Source organism: Triticum dicoccoides, chromosome 3B (genome assembly GCF_002162155.2).
Source record: "Triticum dicoccoides isolate Atlit2015 ecotype Zavitan chromosome 3B, WEW_v2.0, whole genome shotgun sequence".
NCBI classification, from domain to species: Eukaryota; Viridiplantae; Streptophyta; class Magnoliopsida; order Poales; family Poaceae; genus Triticum; species Triticum dicoccoides.
In genome coordinates, this window is record NC_041385.1 from 745,825,173 (window position 1) to 745,843,073 (window position 17,901).

At 53.6% G+C, this 17,901-nt stretch overlaps 3 protein-coding genes across 3 annotated transcripts; 1 reads left to right on the plus strand and 2 right to left on the minus strand.

The window, feature by feature from the left end:
• Positions 1-1,809: 1,809 nt before the first annotated feature.
• Positions 1,810-2,748, minus strand: LOC119278216 (probable glutathione S-transferase GSTU6). Its single transcript, XM_037559573.1, has one exon. The coding sequence runs from the start codon at positions 2,667-2,669 to the stop codon at positions 1,968-1,970; it is 702 nt and encodes a 233-aa protein (XP_037415470.1). The 5' UTR covers positions 2,670-2,748; the 3' UTR covers positions 1,810-1,967.
• A 4,071-nt stretch (positions 2,749-6,819) lies between these two features.
• On the minus strand, positions 6,820-7,780 carry LOC119282012 (probable glutathione S-transferase GSTU6). Its single transcript, XM_037562385.1, has one exon. It carries the CDS (start codon positions 7,686-7,688, stop codon positions 6,984-6,986), a length of 705 nt encoding a protein of 234 aa, XP_037418282.1. The 5' UTR covers positions 7,689-7,780; the 3' UTR covers positions 6,820-6,983.
• A 7,205-nt stretch (positions 7,781-14,985) lies between these two features.
• Positions 14,986-15,890, plus strand: LOC119282013 (probable glutathione S-transferase GSTU6). Its single transcript, XM_037562386.1, has one exon. The coding sequence runs from the start codon at positions 15,064-15,066 to the stop codon at positions 15,763-15,765; it is 702 nt and encodes a 233-aa protein (XP_037418283.1). The 5' UTR covers positions 14,986-15,063; the 3' UTR covers positions 15,766-15,890.
• Positions 15,891-17,901: the final 2,011 nt, after the last annotated feature.

Sequence of the window (17,901 nt, forward strand, 5' to 3'; positions counted from 1 at the left end):
CACGGGCAAGTGGGTCTTTCGGCACAAGACTCGTCCGGATGGCACTCTCGAGCGCTATAAAGATCGCTGGGTGGTTCGAGGTTTTCGGCAACGCGCGGTCGTGGACTTCACCGACACATTTGCCCCGGTTGTTAAACCGGGCACGATCCGCGCCGTGCTCCAGCTAGCCATGTCCCGAGCATGGCATGTGCATCAGTTGGACGTGTCCAACGCCTTCTTGCACGGCCACCTGGCTGAGCAGGTGTTCTGTGAGCAGCCCACCAGCTTCGTCGACCCACGCATCCAGATCATTTGTGCTTGCTCTCCCGTTCATTCTACGGGTTGAAGCAGGCACCTCGAGCCTGGTACCAGCGCATCGCCGCCTTCCTGCAGGCGCTCGGATTTATATCGACTCGCTCCGATGCGTCCCTCCTCGTGTTTCATCATGGAGTTGACATGGCCTACTTGTTGCTGTACGTCGACGACATCATTCTGACGGCATCCACTGTCGTGCTCCTCCAGCGGCTTACTGCTCGTCTTCGTGATGAGTTTGCCCTCAAGGATTTGGGTCCTCTGCATTATTTCCTTGGCATTGAGGTGGTCCGACGGCCAGATGGGTTCTTCCTGCATCAGCAGCGCTATGCCCATGAGCTTCTTGATCGAGCTGGCATGCTTAACTGCAAGCCCGCTCCCACGCCAGTCGACACCAAGGCCAAGGTCTCCGCTTTGGAGGGTTCGCCTGCCTCTGATGCGGCCTTCTACCGCTCCATTGTGGGCGCCCTGCAGTACCTGACCCTGACGCGCCCTGACTTGCAGTATGCCGTTCAGCAGGTCTGTCTTCACATGCATGCTCCGCACGACTCTCACTGGACTCTGGTGAAGCATATCCTCCAATACATACGCGGCACCCAGTCCTTGGGACTTACGTTGACGGCCTCCGCCTCCACCGACCTCGTCGCCTACTCTGATGCAGACTGGGCTGGCTGCCCGGACACACGGCGCTCCACCTCGGGGTACTGTGTCTACCTTGGGCCGTCCCTGATCTCTTGGTCTTCCAAGCGACAGCCCACCGTCTCCCGCTCGAGTGCCGAGGCTGAGTATCGAGCAGTGGCTAACGCCGTTGCTGAATGCTCTTGGCTCCATCAGCTGCTCCAGGAGTTGCTTTGTGATGTTCACAAGGCTACGCTCGTCTACTGCGACAACGTCTCCGCCGTTTACCTCTCCGCCAACCCGGTCCATCATCGTCGAACGAAGCATATTGAGCTCGACATACACTTCGTTCGTGAGCAGGTGGCTCTTGGGCGCATCCGGGTCCTCCACGTCCCGACGGCGCAGCAGTTCGCCGACGTCATGACGAAAGGACTGCCTCCTTCCGTTTTCGAGGAGTTCAGGTCCAGTCTTTGCGTCTCCGGCGACGCTTCAACTGCGGGGGGTGTTGAATATATGATTTGTGCATGTATATTGTATAGCCTGGCCCACCTCCTAGTCTTTGTATAGTTGAGGTTGTGGCCCACTTTGTACTCCATATATACGTGCGCTTTGCACCGATCAATACATCGTGAAGCATTGTCAAAACAATCGTTTCCAACAGATACAAAGATTACACGTATATGTAGTTACACAGCTCAACTGAACCAAAACGAGAACCAGCCGTAGGAATAGGGCCGCACTAACCACTAACCCCACTCCTCTATACATGCAGTACACACGATCGCTAACACTCCTGAACAAGAAACTGGATTGCTAAGCCACAACTTTATCAAAATAGATGACCACTTTATTGCGTACTACTGGACATATCCGTCACACAATGCAGAAAATGAAATTCACAAATCTTTAGGTAATAATATAAACTAACTAAAAAGAGATGAATGATGTCAAATCAAAAAGAGGGGAAAGCAACGACTGACGATTGCAACCTTTAGACAAACAGAACCCAATTTGAGGCCGATCGAATCAAGAAGCTCCTCCAAGCTATAGCCACTTAATTACTTGGCAGCGGTGGCAGCAGCAGCCCAGATACTCCGCAGCTTCCCGGCGTAGTCCACCATGCTCTTCATGGGCGGGGCCGCCTTCTTGGCCGCCTCCGTCTGCACGAACCTCTCAGCCCAGGCGGCCAAAAGCGGAGTGCTGCCGGCGGCGATGATCGTCACGCCAAACATCTCGCGGAGCGCCTCGAACCAGAAGAGGTTGCACCCGAGCGCGATGTCAAGGTACCCGACGGAGTCGCCGGCGAAGTAGTCTTTCCCACCTGAGCACTGGGCGAGGGCCTCCTCCATGGGCCCGACCACCGCGAGCGCGGCGTCGAGCTTCTCGGCTCTGTCCTCCTCCGTGGCGGCGCGCAGGATGCCTATCCACGCGGGGAACAGCTTGTCGTCGACGTAGGCGGCCCAGAAGCGGGCGACGGCACGGCCGTAGGGGTCCGCGGGGAGGATCGAGGCTGCATCAGTCCAGACCTGGTCGACGTACTCGACGATGGCGAGCGACTCGCAGACGGGCCTGTCGGCGTGGATGAGCACGGGGACCTTCTTGTGCACCGGGTTGGAGGCGAGGAGGAGCTCGCCCTTGTCGAACAGGTCCTGCTCCAGGTACTCGTAGCTCACGCCCTTAAGATGCAGGGCCATGCGCACGCGGACCGCGAACGGGCTCACCACCGTGCCCAGCAGCTTCACATCTCCTTCGCTGGCCATCGTCTTGGATCGACCTCTTTTTTGCTATTTGGTGCTCGATCGTAAACTGTTTGCTCTGCTGTGTACGTATGTGCTCTTAACTGAGTTTGGAAGTGTACGTCTATTAGGTTCGTTCTGGTTGTTTATATAGTGCAAATCAAGCTGAACAGTTGCTGGAAGAGTAGCTGCAGATATGTGCATCACCGTTGACGTATTCATTTCATGGTAGGTGCAGGTACGCGAGCATCCTAGGATTTCTTAATCACCGAAATCCGGAAGGTTGACTGGTAGCTAGGCGTCACATGTGACGCTTCAGTGTTATGAGACGATCTTTGTGCCGCATATCCCTGCGAGTCATTCTACTCTTGCTGCGTCCACTGACCCGGTCAGCGGGAGCCCGGAGCAAGCACAACATCCCTGCGATGAAATGCTTGGATGCTGAGGAGTATAGCGAAATGACTCTCGTTCCACCAGAGTTTAAATCTTGATACTCGCATTTATTCTGAATTTATTTAAGAATTTTCGATGATGTGTGATAAATACGAGGAGACTTTTCCGTCGACTACGAGGCGCCTACGATAATTTCATAAAATCTTAAGATGATATAACGGTTTAGTCTCTTGGAGGTGCTCATATGGATAGGATGTACGTGTGTACGTTTATATGGATGAATGTATACGTGTATATATGATCACTTTGTTTGTACCGCCTTAAAAAAGAAAAAGAAAACTTACGTGCAGAAAGTGAAACCTTTTTTTGGCGAAAAATAGAAAGTGAAGCATTGAGTGAAGATAGGGCCCATAAGTGCATGGATGTACGTGCTCAAACTTGAGAGAAAAAAGCTTCGATTTTCAACTTTAAACTTTTCATTTTTGCATCAGAGACAATACATGCGCTACAATGCTACACTCTAAGAAACTCTAGTTGAAGCTGATAGTGTTGAGATAAAAGTGAATGATGATGTTGGTCACTATTTCTAAACTCATAAAAGTTTGGATTTTTTTTTAGAAAAGGAGGATGACCCCCGGCCTCTGCATCTGGGCGATGCATACGACCACTTTATTAATTATTCTCACAAGACCTTACAGAGTCATACAACAGTAAGACTAAAGCCGCCGTCTAAGCAACAAACTGTCGCTACACCTATCCAGTTGATGAAGGGGTGCAGATAGCCTGGGCCTAATACCAAACAGACATCACAGCCAAGCCTAACATCTAAGACCTGAGACCCCAACCTAGCCACTTGCCGGGTCTGGGGCACACACTAGTCCGGCGTGCTCTCAGAAGCCGCCGCTGCCAACTGCCACCGCTCCATCTTCAGAACTGTACTGATGCATCAACCTTGCTCGGTCCAGCTATCGTCGACGCCACCACGGCGCCCAACGGCACCTCCTCCCTACGCGCAAACAGCTGAACATGTCGCGGCCGCCACTGATACACCTCAGCGCCACGCTGCCAAGTACCACCAGCCGACACAGCTTGAAGCCCTTGGAGGATATGTCGTGCGTAGCACCTGCTGACCAGGCATGACCATGCGTAGCACCTGTCGGTCAGGCATGACTTGACATCTCCACCGAAGCTCCGTGCAAGACGAAGCCGCTCCACCTCCTGCCTCTGACTTCCAGTGCTGCTCGACAAAACGATGCTCCCAAGAGAGAAATGACACCGCAGTGCCGCCATCGTCCGGTCTGGAACACAGATCCTAGGGTTTTCCCCGGAGCAATACGAGTGGGTTGACGGTAGTCACATGACGATGCCTTCATCAAGGTAACGACGTGGAACGCCGCCATCGCCCGCCGTCGGCTCGGTTTTCACCGGTAACTACGTCTTCCCGACTCGTAGTTGGTGCCAGATGACGGATCCCGAGATCCGAACACCTAGCCTCAGGCCGGCCACCTCTGACGAAAGAGATGACCATCATCGCTGGCTGCACCGGTCAGAACAGATCTGAACGGAGGTGCCGCTGACGAAACCATCAGGCCCTCCACGCCGTCGTCGCCGATCTGAAGGCAGCATGCACGCCACCGCCGCCGCTTCCCGAAGGGCCATCCGCAGCGCCCGCAGCCCCTGGCCTCCGCCGCACGTTGCTGTCCGAGGACGGGCCGGCCTCCCGCCGCCTGCAGCCATCCGCCGCGCCGCAGATCCTAGATCGGTCGCGCCACCACACGCCTTGGGGTCCGCCCCATCCTGGAGAAGCGCGAGAGAGGAGATCCCCCGCCACCGCCGTCGACCCTCGGGCTTAGCCCGGCGGCGTCTTCCGGCGGCGGCGGAGGGAGAGGAGGACGGAGTTGGCGGCGGCGGCGGCTAGGTTTCTGGCCGTCCGAGTCGCCCTAGGGGGAGGACGACGCGGGGGCAAGGCCAGCTCTGTGTTGTGTGGGCACACGGCCGAGTCTTTGTTCCTCTATACGGCCCCTCATAAAAGTTTGGTGTCGGAGGATTGTTTGTCTCAGAACAATTTCAAACATCGTAGTTGCAAATATATTGGCAGTCCTCATTGCAAGGGCAAAGAATATGGCCAGGTAGGAGACTAGCGAAAATATTATTACTACATACACTTCCCTAAAGAAACTCTTCGTACTAAGTCATTTGGATCATCGTACTTTCATGATTTTTTTGCTAACTGTTTTCAGATTGAATTAGTACGCAAACTTTTGTAAAACATGTACTCCCTCCGTCCAAAAATATTTGTCGGAGGAATGGATGTATCTAGACACAATTTAGTTTTAGATACACTCATTTTCATCCATTTCTCCGACAAGTATTTCCAGACGGAGGGAGTACGTATGAATAGTATTGCGTGTGGTTTAATCCTCATCTAGTGGATGGAGAAGTTTCTATTCTACAATATGTTGATAACACTATCATTTCCACAGAACATGATATGAACAAGGCAGTCAATATGAAAATGATTCTTTGACTTTTAGAATATCTCTCTGGTCCTAAGATATTTTTTTACAAGAATGAATTATTCTGCTTTGGACGTGCCAAAATGGAATAAAATTGTTTATAAAAAGTTATACTGATGTGAGGTTGGTAAACTCCCCTTTAGATATCTTGGGGGTACTAATAGACCATTGAAAGCTCACCAGTAAAGAGTGGAAATGTATCGAGGAAATGTTTGAAAACAAACTTAGTTGTTGAAAATGTAAGCTGATGTCTAATGGCAGTCGGCTGATCCTAGTAGGGCCAGTTCTTTTGTTGACTTCTAGAATAAGCCGGGTATTTCATCTTATTCTAAAAGCCCAAGAATATTTATAGCATTATTAGTACACTGAACTATTGTGTGCTGCACATAGATGTGGGAACTAAATTCGGAATCTAAATAACATACAGTCTTGAACCACCCAAACTACCATGCGGTCATTTATTCATTTCTAGATACACCTCGAGTATGAAGCTTATCATCTAAACTTGAAACAACCAATGTTATTTGTTTAATAATCAATGTTGTAGTAATTTGACATGTTTGGGTGCAAGCAGTCTAAAAGACGGAGAAAAGAATTATCATATAGGGCTCCATGGATCATTCACTGAAGCCAAGTTCCATTTTCCCCATAAAAATGCAAATGTGATATTTATTGTACTAAATTTGCACTTTCTGGACATGGACATTTTTTTGCTGAGAAAGTCAAAAGAGATACATTAAGTAGTGCAAACTCTTATAAAGCACTTTTACAATAATTGAAAACTACATCCAAATATATAAGGTACCGAAGTCTTTTTCCTCATGCACTCATTAACAATGCATAGTGAACAAAGCATGTTTTTGCCTCGGAGCTTCCATTCCAGAGAGCAAACTTGTGGAAATCCAATAAAAATCTCAAAAGAGTTGAAAACGGTGGTTTCCCTGGTATGTTGCGTCACACTCACACTTAGGAAGTCAGTTGGTTGCTCAACCACAACTTTATCAAAATAAATAATCATTTGAACTAAAACCACGACGAATAAATCGGAACGGAGGAAGTACTTATGAGACCGGAGACCGGAGGAGGGGACGACATGAGGACCGTCGGCCACGTTGAACATACAAAAAATCTCAAAAGACATGAACACGATGTATTTTTCTCCCATTGTTCTATTGTAACATTTTATAATGCTGTACTATACTCCTGAACAAGTTAGTGGGTTGCTCAGCCACAACTTTATGAATATAAATGGTCATTTTATTGCATACTGGACAGATCACAATGTAGAAAAGTGAAATTTACAAATCTTTAATAATAAGTAAACTAATTAAAAGAGACGACCGACGATGACCACCTTTATAATGAACAAACAAAACACAACTCGAGGCCAACCGAATCAAGAAACTCCTGCGAGCTTGCCACTTAATTATTACTTGGCAGCCGCGGCAGCAGCAGCCCACATAGCCCGCAGCTTCCCGGCGTGCTCCACCATACTCTTCATGGGCGGGGCCGCCTCCTTCGCCGCCTCCGTCTGCTCGAACTTCTCAGCCCAGGCGGCCATGCGCGGAGTCCTGCTGGCGTCGATGACCGTCACGCCGAACATCTCGCGCAGCGCCTTGAACCAGGACAGGTTGCACCCGAGCGCAAGGTCGAGGTACCCGACGGAGTCGCCGGCGAAGAAGTCCTTCCCACCGGAGCACTGGGCGAGGGCGTCCTCCATGAGCCCGACCACCGCGAGAGTGGCGTCGAGCCTCTCGGCTCTGTCCTCCTCCGTGGACGCGCGCAGGATGCCTATCCACGCGGGGAACAACTTGTCGTCGACGTAGGCGGCCCAGAAGCGGGCGACGGCGCGGCCGTAAGAGTCGGCAGGGAGGAGCGAGGCGCCGTCGGCCCAGACATCGTCGACGTACTCCACGATGGCGAGCGACTCGCAGACGGGCCTGCCGGCGTGGATGAGCACGGGAACCTTCTTGAGCACCGGGTTGGCGGCGAGGAGGAGCTCACCCTTGTGGAACAGGTCCTGCTCCAGGTACTCGTAGCTCACGCCCTTGAGGTGCAGCGCCATTCGCACGCGGACCGCGAACGGGCTCACCACCGAGCCCAGCAGCTTGACGTCGTCTCCTTCGCCGGCCATCGTCTTGGATCGATCTCTTCCTATTTGCCGCTTGTAAACTACTCCTGTTTGCTCTGCTGTGTCGTGTGTGTTCTCTTAAGCTTCAAGCTCTTGATACTCAATTTGCAAGTGTGCGTACATAGCTTCGTTCTCGTTGTTTATATATTGCAAATCAAGCTGAGCAGTTGTTGGAAGAGAAGCTACTAGAGCCATGGGAATTGTGTTGGGTGGGTCCACGGCTATGCGCATCACCCTTGACGTACGCAGCAGCATGCACTGAAGAGTCAATTCCGAGTATCTAGGATTTCTCAGCTACCCCTAAAGTAAGAGTGACTAGCTTGGCGTCACATGTGACGCTTCAGTGCTGGATTACATACACCCATGCCGACGAGACTCGGTTCACTCTGCAGCGAACACAATACCGCTGCAGCGAAAACATACGCGAATATAGGGCCGCCGACAGGAGGCTTATGTATTACGGGATAGTACTGTAGTAAATTGAATTGATTATAGTATATTTGAACGAGATTTGATCATGCCAGGTGAGGAACCTCTCCCGGAGTGAACATTTGAAAAACTTAAATTATACTCCAAAAAAATGGATATTGGGATGAATAAATGAGAACTTTTTTATTTTTTAGTGAAAAGAAGGATGACCTCCGGCCTCTGCATCTAGACAAAGACCTTACAAAGTAATACATCAGTAAGCCTGAAGCCACGATCTAGTCAATATCTCTCGCTACTCCTATCCAATTGATGAATGGGCGCTGATTGTGCGACACGAATACCAAACAGATTTCGCACCAAAGCCTAACATCTAAAGCAGGAGTCCCCATTGCCGGGTCTGTGGCACAGAGGCCGTCTCCGCCGCTTTCCACCGATCCATATTAAGAGTAGGTACTGACGCATCCACCTTGTCAGGCCTATCATCGACGTCACCACGCCATCAGACGACGCCACCTTCCTAGGCGTGTCCATCATCACACATCCCTCGTCGAGACCCTGCTACGTCACGCCGCCGAGACTCCACATCGTCGATGTGGTCACCTGAAACACCGCTCCATCGCAGAAACCGTCCACTGATCCCTCGAGCCAATGCACACCTCCAAGAATGACGACCAACACAAGAGAGCCACTGCCTGCAGCCGCCCGCCGCGCCGTTGCCTGCTGCAGCCATCACCGCCGCACCGCCTAGAATGGATCGGCCGCGTTTACATACGTTTTCGGTCCCCGCATCACCCCTGTGACGCAGGAGAGAGGGGGTCCTCCACCACCACCGCCGGCCCACGGGCTTAGCCTAGCGACGTCCCCCGGCGACGGTAGAGGGAGGGGGGAGGGAGCTTGTGCCCTCAGCGGCTAGGGTTTGGGCGCCACCCGGGTCCACGCATCTGGATTGTTTTTACTCCCTGTAGTCTAGGTTTTTAGACTGTTTATCGTCTTGGCTTCGGCGGCGACGATGACAATGTTAAATAATACTCTTTAGATCCTTCCCTGACGAGGCCATTGGCCCTATGGTTGGAGATGGATTTAGAAACCAGTCTGTTCAAACAAGGATGGCGTGGCGGCAGCGGCATCCTCGTGGTGGACCTGTGTCCTCGAGCTCCGTCGTTGCGACGATGTTTGCTCCAGCGTCGACGCGGAGCTTGGGAGGTAGTCCAGGAGCGGATGCAGATTGTGGACTGCATCGACGACATCTGGAAGACGGAATGTGTGATGAGTTCATGGTTCGTGGATGGCAGATATGGTTTCCTCCTTCGGTGTCTTAGTCGCGGTGAGGTGCTACATTTGGAGTTCGATGGTGTGTCCGGGGTGTTGCCCTGGTCTGATTCGTTCAACGTCAATGGCTTCACTTTTGGTGAGCCACCTTGGAGGTCCGCAAAGCTGCATATCAGCGATGGAGCCGCGTCGAGCTCGGGTGGGGGGGGTGATTTGTCATTCTTTTCTTCGGTGGTTGTTGTGGTGGTGCCGGAGGCAGGTGACGGGTGTTGGTGTCAAGCTCATAGATGTTCTGCTATCTTTTCAGTTTTGTCATGTCGGTCATTACGTGCATTGTACTTTGATCTTTATGATATGAATGAGACACGTGTTATCATGCAAAAAAATGTTGGAGATATGCCCTAGAGGCAATCATGTATGATGATATTTCCTATGTGTTTATGAATAAAGATAGTTCTTGGACATTATCAATGATGTGTATCAGCAAGTACGTGACTTGTTTGTGGGACTATGCATTGTATGATGACTGTCCTAAAAGGTCCCTAGTCGAAAGGGCTGTGTGGACGCGCAGCCGATTAGACTAGCATATTACACGGTCGATGGCTTGGTCTCACTAGCCATGGAGCATTGGATGCTGACCGGATAATATGGACTTGGAAAGGTCTGGTCGGATTCGACATAGTCGGATCCGAGTCAAGATAAGGTCCGAGTCGGACAGACCCAACTATGAGACGCAGCGACATGTCATCTGTGAGTCTCTAGTACAACATACGTTCTATGTCCTAAGACCTGAGCTGGCGCATGTACTCGGGATGGTGACAGACCTGCTTTGGACCGACCAAACGCTACTCCGTGAATGGGTAGTTACAAAGGTAGGTTCCGGGTATGTCCAGTCCCATGCTGCGAGACATGGGCGAGCAAGATGGGATTTGCCCCTCCGATCAAGAGAGATATACTCTGGGCCCCTCGTGTGATCCGACCAGGATAAGCATGGCCATGCGACAAGGATTATGAGATAATCCGGGTAGTGGTCGGGATCACTGGAACGAGAAAAAGGTCGGGCTAGCACAAGGATGACAGTCTCGCCTTGAGCCCGACAACATATATCGTGAGGCAAAGGGAACAGAAGTGTGACACTTTGTACAGGTTCGCCTAACCAGCTTCATAGTCTGCTTAGTGGTCGGCACGCCTTGCTAGAGGCCGCTACCAACCGTGCAGGTCGGAGGTGATCCGAACTGCGACCAAGCTGACTTGAACCTAAGGGGTCGCGCGCTTAAGGGAAGGAACCTACGAGGTCGGATCCGAAGACACTGGTCGGATGTGATCCGAGCTGTATTCGGATTGTGGCCGAGTAGACTTGTGGGCTTTAGGGTCCGTGCGAGGCCCAAGTGTTGAGCCCGCGACGGACGCCTATATAAGGTGGAGGTGCGGCGCACTTATGTGGTTGATCGCTTCGGCGCTGCGACTAGGGTTTGCATGTGTTGCGAATAGCCACCTCCACTCGCCGCCGACTGTGTGATCGGACCTAGCAGTCCGCCGCACGGTGTTCCTCCTGCACGCGCGGATACCGTTAGAGGCGGTGCACTTGAGCCGCTCCGGCGAACTTGTACGTGGGGTCGGACGACCGGCTGTTCGAGGGAGATCGGACGAGGAGGAGACGATCCACGCAGACGCGCTACCCCAACTCTTCTTCCGCTGCACGGCACTGCGCATCTAATGGTAACGAACTGTGATCCATCTCCCGTAGCATGTTCTTGGTTCTTCTATGCGTAGGAAATTTTAATTTACAGTCGACACACCCTACCGTAGATCCCAACAAAAAAAACTCAATCTTCTGCGAAAAAGAGCTTTCTAATAGCATCTACAACCCGGCGCCCAAAACCAGCGTCAAACGTCCGGGCGGTCCGCCCTATCACTGACCAGTCACGATTTTCCGACCTAGACGGGGCCCTTAAACGTGCCTCAAACGCCTGGGTTGACGACACCCTAGTCTCCAGCCCAAATATGGGGCGGATATGAGGGCGCCCGAGTGAGCCTAGGCCCGCCCGCCACGTCGGTCTGACAACGAGATCCCACGCGAAAACGCCCGGAAACCCCACGGTCCGAAGGACGCCGCATCCTTCACCACGATGCGAGCGCCGCGGGCGCCGCTCCGGCTCGCCGCCCGAGACCAAATCCGCCTATTTAAACCGGCCGGCGTCTCGCAACCCTAGCCCATCCACCTTCTCCCTCTTCGCGCCGTTAGTCCGATCCCATCCACCTCCACCCTCTCCCGCTCCGGCGCTCTGCATGGTTCGAAGGAAGATCACGTAGTACGCAATGCTCACGCCGAAGCACCGACACGTGATCCAGTAGGAGATCCGGGCGAGACAAGCCGCGTGCGCCGCCCGCATTGCTACCAGGCTGCCTCCAGACTCCCTGGAGCCAAAGGAGGAGGAGGAGCAGCCGGGGGAAGAGGAGGGAGAGGAGTTGGCTGCGATGGAGGTGGAGGAGATGGAGCAGCTAGAGCCGGAGCTACTGGACTTCAACATGGAGCAGGCGGACACGGAGTTCATAGTCGCCCAATCGGAGGAGATGCCGGAGTAGCAGGCCATCCCGGAGTCCATACAGGAGAAGGCCTATGTGAAGGCCAACCGGGCACTCCTCCAGTAGGAGCAGACGATGTCCGACGCGCTCTTCACGGAACTCGACGCCGAGGTAGAGGAGGAGGAGGCCGGACCGGAGCAGCCGGAGGAGCCGGAGCTACAGCCGCCGCCCATACTGCCAGAGCTGGGCACGGAGATCGTCGACATCTCCGACAACGAGTAGCTAGGTGATCAACGTAGTACGTATGTTTAGTTAGTTTGCATGGATTTAAGAGTCTATTATGAAATGTGTGGATGCAACTCATGAAATTTGAGGCGTATCCAGTCACTACCTATGGACGCGTCCGCGCGTGTTCATGGGCGTTTAAGGGGGGTCATATTTGACATATCCGGATGTAGATGCTCTAACGCCCCCCAAAACACACCGCGAGCGCGTGAAATTTTTTTCCTTGCCTTCGCAAGGGACGGTGCAGCTCGCAGCCATTAGGGCATCCACAACGTGAGTATTTGGCGCCTCTAAGGCTGCCTCTAGGCCCATGAACACTGCCTCTATACACTGCATCGCCCGCCTCTAGGCTAAAAGTTCTTGGAGACCCCTCTATGCTAAGCGCCGGCCTCCAATGCTTTGTGCTGGATAAAATAATCCGATGTCCCCACTGTCAGCCAGTTGGTGCTGGAGGGACCGATGAGTTGGTTGATAAATGCATCATATTTTATTTAATTTTAGGCCCGGCTTTGTATCTAACGCTAGAGGCTGCACACTGCGGAGTTCTCATCTGTGGTTTGAGGCAGACCCATGGGTCCCAGTTTAGAGGCAAGGTTGCCTCCAAGCACTGGAGATGCTCTTACAGAGCCATCCCCGGCTCGGGCGAGGTCTACGCCTAACACTCGTCATGTCAGACTCGTGCAATGCAGAAATCGACTGGCGCAAAAACAAAAAATCAGACACCTGAGATTTAGCAAAACTGTAAAATTATCAGCCTTTTGAATGTACTTTTTCCGTTTCTAAATATTTGTCTTTTTAGAGATTTCAATAAGTGACTACATATGGAGCAAAATGAATGAATCCACACTCTAAAATATGTCTATATACATCCGTACGTGATAGTCTATTTGAAGTCTCTAGAAAGACAAATATTTAGGAACGGAGGGAGTAGTACCAAGAAGTAGTGGTAGCAGCAGGCAGCAGCAATGCTGCGTTTGCTCCTCGTCCCCGGATGAGTGGACCGACTCTCATCGCTACAAAAAAACCGACACTTCAAGGGAAGAACCATTCGCAGGGCATGCCGCGCGCGGAAAGATCATCTATAACACTGAAGCGTCACGTGTCCCGGAGACATCCTGGCCGCCGCCGCCGCCGGCAGCGGCGGTGGTGGCGGCGCCCGGCCGCCAAAGGCGGCGGGCAAGATCTGCACGCCCTGACATGGCTCCTTCGCGCGGGGGAGCACCGTCTTGTGGGCGTCGTGACGGCTGGCGGTTCTGGTGCGGTGGCGCGCGGCAGAGAGCACTGGAGGAGGAGGAGCACGGTCTCAAGGTGGAGAGGGGCGGCGGTCTTCCTCGGGCGCCGGCGTGTGTGTCGGAGGCCGCGGCGCGGGGTCCCTGGCGGTTGCAGATCTCGGAATGGAGTGGTGACCGGGCGCGGCGGTCGGGAGTCGCGGTGGTGTCCGAGGCGTGCGGTGTGCTTCCTGCCGGCGCTGGAGTGGCTCGGGGAAGGCAGCGCCTTGGATTGCTGGTGGTGGCGCGTTCAGGATCTGGCCGGAGCTCGGCTCAGGAAATCGCAAAGGGAGCGCCTTGGTGGTGCGTGCGTTCGTTGGAGGCGCAGCGCGCTGGCTCCTCCCGTGCGTGCCCCTGGTCGCAGCGGCTTGGCTGACTGCCGGAGTGGTTTGGCCAGCCCACGCCTATGGTGCCGGCGGGTCTTGGCAGCGCCAGGGAGGGTGGCTTGGAGCTGGTGATGTTTGTCTTTCGACCGTGCAGGAGCTGGAGGTTGGCCGGCGTGCTCTCGGCTGTGTGATGGGTCGGTGTTCCGCGACGGTTTTGGCCATGATGGCAAGGCGCTGCTGCAACGGCGGTGTAACCCTGACAGATTAGCCCAATCCTTGGATAGGGGTGGGAGGTGTGCGACTGTTGGATGAAAATCCTGCTCGTGTCTTCGGCCGGAGCTGGCGGCGACGGCGCCTGAGGGTGTCGTTTCCCTCCTTGGAGGCATCGCTGAGGTGTGTCAGCATCTCCCCTTCTTGATCGGGATGTGGTCTCCGGGCGAAAGCCTTGGTCTATTGTAGGACTGGCGATGGCGACGATGTAACGTCGTTACTCTGTTGAGAGCATCGTAGGCGGAGACTTGGCTTGCTGATTCTGTCTGGTGGTTCTCCGGTGCTTGCCGCTGGTTCGAGTCGATCTTTGTGGGCGCTATGTACGCAGCCGCCGGTGAATTGAAGACGATGGCTTTCTCGGGACCGACCGAGTCCCGCTACCCACCCGCCGTCTCCTCTTAGGCATTCAAAGGTGGTAGTGCGTTGGCAAGGAAGATCCGGTTGGAGTTGTTGCTTTTCGAGGTGACCGGGGTTTGTGGTGACGCGGCTAGATGATTGGTTTAGGGCAGGCCCTTTTGCTTGTGTTTGTGACTGTCGTGGTGGCTAATCTGTTGATTAGCTTCGGTGTGGAGTTGTGCTACACTTGTTGTTCGCGGTAAGATGTAGTTTTTTGTACTTGATTTCTGCCTTCTATAAAAATATGGTACGCCTAGGCGTACTCTCGAAAAAAAAAACACTAAAGCGTCACGTGTGACGCCAAGCTAGTCAACCATACTTTGTGGTGACTAAGAAATTAAATCCTGAGATGCTCGCCTACGTGCAAGCATTCTGCGTACGTATGGGGTGATGCACATGTACAGACCCAACACAATTCCCATGGCTCTAGCAGCTTCTCCACCAACAGCTGCTCAGCTTCATCTGCGCTATATAAACAACAAAACGAAGCTATGTACGTACACTTGCAAATTGAGCAAAACTTAAGAGCACATACGTACACAGCAGAGCAATAGTATACGAGCAACAAATAGCAAGGAAGAGATAGATCCAAGACGAAGATCGGAAACGATGGCCGGCCAAGGAAATGATGATGTCAAGGTACTGGGCACGGCGGCGAGCATGTTCGCGATCCGCGTGCGCATGGCGCTGCACGTCAAGGGCGTGAGCTACGAGTACCTGGAGCAGGACCTGTTCCACAAGGGCGACCTCCTCCTCGCCTCCAACCCGGTGCGCAAGGCCGTCCCCGTGCTCATCCACGCCGGCAGGCCCGTCTGCGAGTCGCTCGCCATCGTCGAGTACGTCGACGAGGTCTGGGCCGATGCCTCGCTCCTCCCTGCCGACCCCTACGACCGCGCCGTCGCCCGCTTCTGGGCCGCCTATGTCGACGACAAGGCTGTCCCCACGTGGATAGGCATCATGAGGGCGGCCACGGAGGAGGACAGGGCGGAGAGCCTGGCAGCTGCGCTCGAGGCGGTCGCGCCCTTGGAGGACGCCTTCGCCCAATGCTCTGGCGGGAAGGCCTTCTTCGCCGGAGACTCTATCGGGTACCTCGATCTCGCGCTCGGGTGCAACCTCTTCTGGATCGAGGCGCTGCGCCACATGTTCGGTGTCACGGTCATCGACGCCGGCAGGACTCCGCGCCTGGCCGCCTGGGCTGAGAGGTTCGTGGAGACGGAGGCTGCAAAGAAGGCGGCACCGCCCATGGAAAGCATGTTGGAGGAGGCCGGGAAACTGCGGGCTATGTGGGCTGCTGCGGCTGCTGCAAAGTAATTAGTGGCTACTCCTACCTCGCAGGAGCTTCTTATTTTTTCGGTCGTCACTTTTGTTTGGAGGTTTTGCAGTCGTCAGTCGTCACCTTTTTTTTTACATCAGCGTCAGTGGTCACTGTTACCTAAAGGATTATAAATTTCATTTGTTCTAAGTTTTTTTTTTTGAGCATTAGTACAGACACAGGCGCTCATATACACGCGCATACACTCACCCCTATGAACGCACACACGCACACCCTACTCCTATGAGCGCCTCCGAGAGACTGAGCCGACATATCATCTTGAGATTTACGAAGCCACCGTAGGCGCCTCGTCGTTGACGGAAACGTCTCCTCCCGCTGAAAGCGCATCACCGAAAATCCTGAAATAAATCCAGCAATAATGCGAGCACCAGGATTTGAACCCTGGTGGGTTGGGGATACCACTGTCCACCTAACCAACTCAACCACACGTCGGCCGTGCCGCCTCTGCAATCGTGGGAGACAGAGGTAAGGGAGAGAAGGGGGAGTTATTTCTCGTCAGGTTGTAACGGTTCGGGATTAATTCCACGCATAGGGAAGAGATGTTGTTTCCCTGACCAAAACCAGGGATGCAGAGGACGACATCCAACTCTAACTACATACATTTTAAACTCTTTTTCAACAAACCGGATGAAATTCATGCAAACCCGGCCGGATTTCATGCAAACATGATGGATTTCATACAAACACGACGGATTTCATTACATTTTGAACATTTAGAACAAAAAAAGACCTGCCCCTAAACTTATCCTACGGCGGCGGCGCCCGGCGTCCAAGTTCGTGTCGTCCTCCATCCGCTGTTTCCATGAACACCGGCGATAAGACCGATGAAATGAAGGTGCGGTCTCCGGCGAGGAACAGTAGAAAACGGGAGATGGACCGGCCCACATGGGACACAAGACACTGCCACCTCCCGTTGCCTACTTATCCTCGGAGGAGTCCATGACCTGTCCGTCGCCGGTGGACGTGAGGTCCACGATGAAAATGGTGGCGACGATGTTGTCTCACTCGGTCGACTGATGGTTCATCGACGGCGCGTAGGAGGTGCAACTGGCATTGTTCTCGTCTGCGATCACCTGCAACTGCGCCTCCGCGGCGGCCACTTCCTGTCAAGCGGCGGCTTGAGCTCGGACGACATCGTAGATGATACGTTGCTCGATGGAGAAGTTGGGGTTCGCCGCGGCCATGGCCGCCACGGCCTCCTCGCTCGCGCGCTCCTCGCAGATATGGCCCTCTGCCAGCCGGTGCTGCTCCAGGAGGAACAAGTTGTATTGATGTTCCTCCTGCGCCTGCTGGAACAACGACAGAGGCGCCGACGAAGGTTGCACCTCCGCCATGGCGGCGTTGAAGTGCGCACATGCGCGTGCTGCATGGTGAAGCCGGCGTGCATAGGAGGCGCGGGAGCCGGGGCGGAGTTATCGGAGCTCGTCTCCATCGTGGTGTCATCCTCGTCGTCGGAGACCTAGAGTGAGATGGCCGGCAAGCCGGCCTCGATCCGCCTAGCACGGCGGCTCCGCTAGGCGGCGGCAAGGGCGGCCACCGCGTGCTTCTCCACTGATAGACTGTCCCACATTGCTCTCCCGCTGGTGGTCATGGCGGATGTGGAGGAAAGGAGGAGGATGTGGAGCAGATGGGTTGTGCCATGGAGATAGTCGGGTGTGTCTCCCTTAAAGAGTGGATTCCGGTGAGGCCAGGAGTCAATGCGGGACACCAGAGTGGATTTCTCGGCTGGCGAGCCTGCTTAATTAATGGCGACGACAAAGACATCGAAGGGGCGTGGTAGATATATGTCCCGTCCCGGCAATAAACACTAGTGCAGAACCGGGCAATAGCACCGGTTCGTAAGGCCCTTTAGTGCCGATTTCATAATCGGCACTAAAGTGTGGTCACTAAAGGCCCCCCCCTTTAGTACCGGTTCAGCACGAACCGGTGCTAAAGGGCAACCACGTGGCACGAGCCAGCTCCGGGGGCCTGGAGCCCTTTAGTACCGGTTGGTAACACCAACCGGTACTATAAGATTTGGGTTTTTTAGTTTTATGATTTCTTTTTCATTTAATTTTGTGTTTCCATTTTAATTCTTTTTCGTTTGCTGGTATTTTACGATACTACACATTGTA

Excerpts from the sequence above, each read along its gene's own strand:
- LOC119278216 (XM_037559573.1), bottom strand. The coding sequence starts at position 2,669 with ATGGCCAGCGAAGGAGATGTGAAGCTGCTGGGCACGGTGGTGAGCCCG.
- LOC119282012 (XM_037562385.1), bottom strand. The coding sequence starts at position 7,688 with ATGGCCGGCGAAGGAGACGACGTCAAGCTGCTGGGCTCGGTGGTGAGC.
- LOC119282013 (XM_037562386.1), top strand. The coding sequence starts at position 15,064 with ATGGCCGGCCAAGGAAATGATGATGTCAAGGTACTGGGCACGGCGGCG.